We start from the raw sequence: 6,000 nt of genomic DNA on the forward strand, positions 1-6,000 counted from the left end.
ACTCCACTCAAAACATCATTATACAACTCCCTCAGCATGGATACGGTCTGTGACCAAAACAAATTATGAAAGTCAAGTGAAATTGAGATCAACAGACGAAGCTGGTTCCTTGTTGCATATTTTCAAAATCACTCCCCGTTTCGGTGTCTGGGACCTTAAGTGTCTCAGGTGTTTTTTATACAAGGCTTTGATTGGATTAAAATGAAAGGACCCAGGTGGTGATGCAATACCATCGGCAATGTTCAACAGTGTTGCATGGACACGTACCACCTTCTGCTCAGTCATCCAGTCAGTCGCTGACTGTGTGTATGGGTGTGTCGTTTTGTGTGCGTGTACCTGCTTGTGTGTGTGTATGAGGGCATATCCGGTATGTGCCATGGAAATAGAGATCTCTGGGCCATGGCCTTTCCCCCACTCTCCCCCTCTTCCTCTCCCCACTCCTCCCCTGCACAAAGGCCAGCCATCATGTCGTGCATCACCGTATTCCCCCTCACCCCAGCAGGCCCCATACAACATGATTCATTCCCCAAAGAGGTGAGGTGTGACTGGGAGATTATTAATACTGAAGGGCAGAGCTCCCTAAGAGATGAACCGTCGCCCGCCCTGACTGCCTGACTACCTGCAGAGGAAATGGGAAAATATTGCAAATGTTTATGGGGGGTGTGCGTGCGTGCGTGCGTGCGTGCGTGTGTGTGTGTGTGTGTGTGTGGCGTCTCATATTTGTAATGCAGGATGCAGGGCTGGGCCAGCCTGCTGTATAGTCTGGTAATGTCTGAGCATGGATTAAACTGCACCTCATTTACTGTGGTGAAAATGTGCTTACTCCAGCAGTATGATATGGTGTGTTTGTGTGGCGGTGTGTGTGTTTATGTGCAGGGGGGATTGTGAGTGTGTCTTGGGCGGGGGGGTGTTTGTGTGTGGGGGGGGGGGACAGGAAGGGGGGGTCATGTGTGAATTTATGTGCCCATGCACACATTTTTGAGTTGACAATCCATATGTGTGTGTGCTTATTTTGTCGTTGACATAGTGCGAGTTTTGAGTGCAGCAAGTTGTAAACTCCCATCTGGCAGACACGAGTGCACTTTAGGCAAATGTGTGTGTGCGCTGTTTGAGTCTGTACGTGTATGTGTGTTCATCATGTGTGTGTACGTGTGTGATTGTGTGTGTGTGTGTGTGTGTGTGTGTGTACCTGTGTGACGACAGGGCCATCTCATTGTCTCCCTCCAGTGAGTTATTTGGCCCTGTGACACCTCCGCTCCAAATCAATAACTCCATCTCTGCCTGGTCATGTCTGCCATTGAACCGTGCGTTAAACTGACATTGAAAACTATATCAAAGGGTGCATTTGACGCTTTCAATTCACTTTTGAAAATATTATTTTCTCCAATAGGCCTTTGAATGTAATTGCTGGCAAAGCAGTTTTCTACCTTCAATGGAAGATGTCAAGGTGCAAGTCATGTGGTTAGCTAATAGATATGTGTACCAGTAAAGACAACTTTAGTATAGTTTTATGATGGGGTTAACAAGCTAAGACCACGTTTGAAAGGGGAAGCTAACCTCCGAAATGCGTTTCCACATCTCTAAAGCTGTGTGCCACTGGTAAGGAGGAAGAGTGGGAAAAACGACAATCAGAATGATCGGGGGAAGTGCCCAACAGTCTCACAGAGGAGAAGGGGACAGATCAGCATGATGAACTCATACACAACTGCCTCAGCAAGTGAGGCGGTGTGGTTGTTCTTGTCAGAATGTCCCTATATAGGATTCTTTTTGTTATGATTACTCAGTCCCACGCACATCCCATTGAAGCTTTCACAAACGCTACTTCTCCCCTCTTTATCAGTATAGTAACTTATCTTTACCAAAGAGAGTCTTGCACTGCCACCTCTGATTATCCACCTGACACTAATCAGTCAGCGCGACACTACTACACCCTCACACAGGAAGTGACCCTTTAAACCTTGACACTACTCCTGATGCAACTCCAGGTAATGGAAGGTAGAGCTGGGGGTTTGGGTTGTGTCCAAAATGTCCCCCTATTCCCTCTAGTGCACTACTTTTCACCAGGTCCCATAGGGCTTTGGTCAAAAGTAGTGCACTATATATGGAATAGGGTGCCACTCGTGGTGAGAGCCTCTATGTGAGGTGTAGTGTGACAGAGAACAGAGAGGACTACTTCCTGGTTCCTGTTACTGAAGGAAATGTGTTTTCACACAATGGAGTGAATGGAGGTGAGTCATGGCCAGCTGAGAGATTCAGATCCGCTCTGCATTCAGACATAACAGCAGCGATTCCACTCACATGTCGTTCACTCCTTGTTCTCTCACGCTGTCCATTGTACAGAGATAATGTGACGGGACAGCAGTGGAGAAGGTGTACATTTTTAAGTTCCTAGACGTACACGTCACGGAAAAACTGAAATGGTCCACCCACACAGACAGTGTGGTGAAGAAGGCGCAATAGCGCTGAAGAAATTTGGCTTGTCACCTAAAACCCTCACAAACATTTACAGATGCACAATTGAGAGCATCCTGTCGGGCTGTATCACTGCCTGGTACGGCAACTGCACTGCCCACAACCGCAAGGCTCTCCAGAAGGTGGTGCGGTCTGCACAACGCATCACTGGGAGAAAACTACCTGCCCTCCAAACTACCTATCACTAGTCACTTTAATAATGCCACTTTAATAATGTTTGCATATCTTGCATTACTCATCTCATATATACTGTATTTTATACCATCTATTGCATTTTGCCAATGCTGCTCTGTCATTGCTCATCCATGTATTTATATGTATATATTCCATTCCTTTATTTAGATTTGTGTGTATTAGGTAGTTATTGGGGAATTGTTAGATATTTCTGCACTGTCTGAAGTAGAAGCACAAGCATTTTGCTACACTCACATTAAACACCTGATAACCATGTGTATGTGACCAATAAAATTTGATTTGATTTGACACTGTGTGTGTGTGTCTGACACTGTGTGTGTGTGTGTGTGTTATACATTAGTCAATCCCCATTGAACCCTCCTTCAGCACCAGCCGAACAAACACATCCCTTTCTCATCACTGACCATGTCTAATTCTAATAGTTTACGTACCCTTTAGCATGAGTTGTAATAGCTAATATGCCTTCTAGTACTCAGGTACCACTTCTTCCACTGACCTGAGTGCTGCTTCTCCCCTCAGGAGACACAGCAAGGTCTCCTCTCCGTCTGTCTACCGCTGACCTGAGGTCAGCTTTCTGTGATGTCTCCTCTCTGTCTCCCATTATAGGTCTATTATCTATTATGCTCTGTCTGTTATCACCTGGTCAGCACATTGACCCCTTACAGTGTCTGATTGTAATGGACAGCAACCCTGATCCCATTCATTTCCCCTTTCTCCTTTTCCATCTTTCTCCTTCTTCGTCTCTCTCCCTCCCTTCCTCCCTCACTCTCTCTTCTCTATCTCTCTCCAGTTTAATGGAAATGTCTTCTCGGGCAATATTAGTGCAAATTGCATATTAGGTCACTGTAAGCCCTGGCGGATACTATTGAAGGTTATAATAGCTGGTATACCAGGCCAGCTCCTGATACTATTGAAGGTTATAATAGCTTGTATACAAGGCCAGCTCCTGATACTATTGAAGGTTATGATAGCTGGTATACCAGGCCAGCTCCTGATACTATTGAAGGTTATGATAGCTGGTATACCAGGCCAGCTCCTGATACTATTGAAGGTTATGATAGCTGGTATACCAGGCCAGCTCCTGATACTATTGAAGGTTATGATAGCTGGTATACCAGGCCAGCTCCTGATACTATTGAAGGTTATGATAGCTGGTATACCAGGCCAGCTCCTGATACTATTGAAGGCTATAATAGCTGGTATACCAGGCCAGCTCCTGATACTATTGAAGGATATGATAGCTGGTATACCAGGACAGCTCCTGATACTATTGAAGGTTATGATAGCTGGTATACCAGGCCAGCTCCTGATACTATTGAAGGTTATGATAACTGGTATACCAGGCCAGCCCCTGATACTATTGAAGGATATGATAGCTGGTATACCAGGCCAGCTCCTGATACTATTGAAGGTTATGATAGCTGGTATACCAGGCCAGCTCCTGATACTATTGAAGGTTATGATAGCTGGTATAACAGGCCAGCTCCTGATACTATTGAAGGTTATGATAGCTGGTATACCAGGCCAGCTCCTGATACTATTGAAGGTTATGATAGCTGGTATACCAGGCCAGCTCCTGATACTATTGAAGGTTATGATAGCCGGTATACCAGGCCAGCTCCTGATACTATTGAAGGTTATGATAGCTGGTATACCAGGCCAGCTTCTGATACTATTGAAGGTTATGATAGCTGGTATACCAGGCCAGCTCCTGATACTATTGAAGGTTATGATAGCTGGTATACCAGGCCAGCTCCTGATACTATTGAAGGTTATGATAGCTGGTATACCAGGCCAGCTCCTGATGCTATTGAAGGTTATGATAGCTGGTATACCAGGCCAGCTCCTGATACTATTGAAGGTTATGATAGCTGGTATACTGGTTTACTCTTTGGGGATGTTGTCTGTTGTAGAATGTGTGGTGTTATGCAACGCTGACATACTAATCTCAACTCTTTCTCTCCTCAGTGCTGGGAAGTGGACACATCATGAAATGCAAAACACAACAGTGATGCCTAACAAGAAGATAGCCGAAGAGCCTTCAACGTGCCTGTTAGTGTGTGAATGTGTTTTTGCGTGTGAGAGAGTGGGTGGGTGCATGAGAGAGATTTACATGAGATTTACAGTGTTTTTATGCATTCTCTTTATATCTACAGTATAGTCTATGGGTATTTTTAAGAATAGAAGAATATATTTATATACTGTACTCATGTTTTGGGCTCTTTTTACACAGAGATGCTTTTTATCCTGTAAATAAATCCCAACTGAGCCCTGAGTGTATTTATACTACTCTTTATTAACATTTTGGGGGTCAGAGCCAAAGATGTGCAGAATTCAGCCGACGTTTCCCCATGTTAGCAAGCTGAGTTGTACCGTAGTTGCGCAGTGAGAGGAGTGATGCAAACACTGACTTTTCCCAATTGATTTACAGTATCTGTGGCTCTGTGTGGTTGAGGTGAGAGGGGTTGTTGTAAGTCATTATAGACTTAGGAGTGACTCACACACTTCTTACATCACATCTCTGTGCGGGTGTGTGTGTGTGTGCATGTGCCTGCATTTCTGTGTGTGTGTGTGTGTGTGTGTGTGTGTGTGTGTGCGTGTGCGGTGCCTGGCTGGGCACAGGGATCGGAACGGAAGGGCAGAGGAGGGGTTGACGCTGCAGGGTTCATGGACAGGATTAGAGCCTACCACTGGGGGCAGTATTGATCAGTATGGGGTTTCAGAACCATCCGGCCTCAAAGGAACTCAGGATTGAACTGTACACATCGAGACCCATTGATATACACACACACACACACGTCAGAGGGCTGCAGCCCCAGGAGTAGGCCACGGGCCAGGTTGAGGAGGAGGGGAACAGACTGTGTGTGTGTGGTAAGTGTTTATTTTTGTAGTTTGTAGAGGGGGGCATGTGTACATCCGGGTGTCTATTTTTGTTGGTGCTGAGTGTGCGTTTTAGAAGGTGTTGAGTTGGCATATTATGCTTGTCTGTTTCAGATTCCCAAAGATGCATTAGGCCTAAACATATAAAGATGAGGCCGTAAACTGACATTAGAATGATTTGTTCCAAGACAGCCTCCACGTGTTGCCATTATCCATTCACCCTTACATTTAGAACAAGATATAAGCGTTCATTAAGTTTTTTGTTTGTTTTGGTATTTAGTATTTTATTAGGATCCCCAATTAGCCGCTGCTACTCTTTTTGGGGTCCAAACCGTAAACAAAACGCAACAAATAAAATACATAATATACATAACAATACATAATGCCATTCATAATATACATAACAGTACATCATAATACACAATATACATAACACTACACATCATACATAAC

The 6,000-nt window shown here is 44.8% G+C and overlaps 1 protein-coding gene across 5 annotated transcripts in view; it reads left to right on the forward strand.

Annotated features, from left to right (window-relative positions):
- The window catches only part of LOC135522861 (endonuclease V-like), a 49,665-nt gene extending 44,723 nt beyond the window's left edge, over positions 1–4,942 (forward strand). For all 5 annotated transcript variants that reach the window (XR_010452733.1, XM_064949550.1, XM_064949540.1 and 2 more), the window contains one exon: positions 4,636–4,942. Coding sequence is in view for 1 of the 5 variants with exons in the window: in XM_064949540.1 (XP_064805612.1) it covers positions 4,636–4,659 (24 nt within the window). In the remaining 4 variants the exon portion in view is untranslated. The remainder of the gene's footprint in view (positions 1–4,635) is intronic.
- Positions 4,943–6,000: the final 1,058 nt, after the last annotated feature.

This window comes from Oncorhynchus masou, chromosome 4 (assembly GCF_036934945.1).
Source record: "Oncorhynchus masou masou isolate Uvic2021 chromosome 4, UVic_Omas_1.1, whole genome shotgun sequence".
NCBI classification, from domain to species: Eukaryota; Metazoa; Chordata; class Actinopteri; order Salmoniformes; family Salmonidae; genus Oncorhynchus; species Oncorhynchus masou.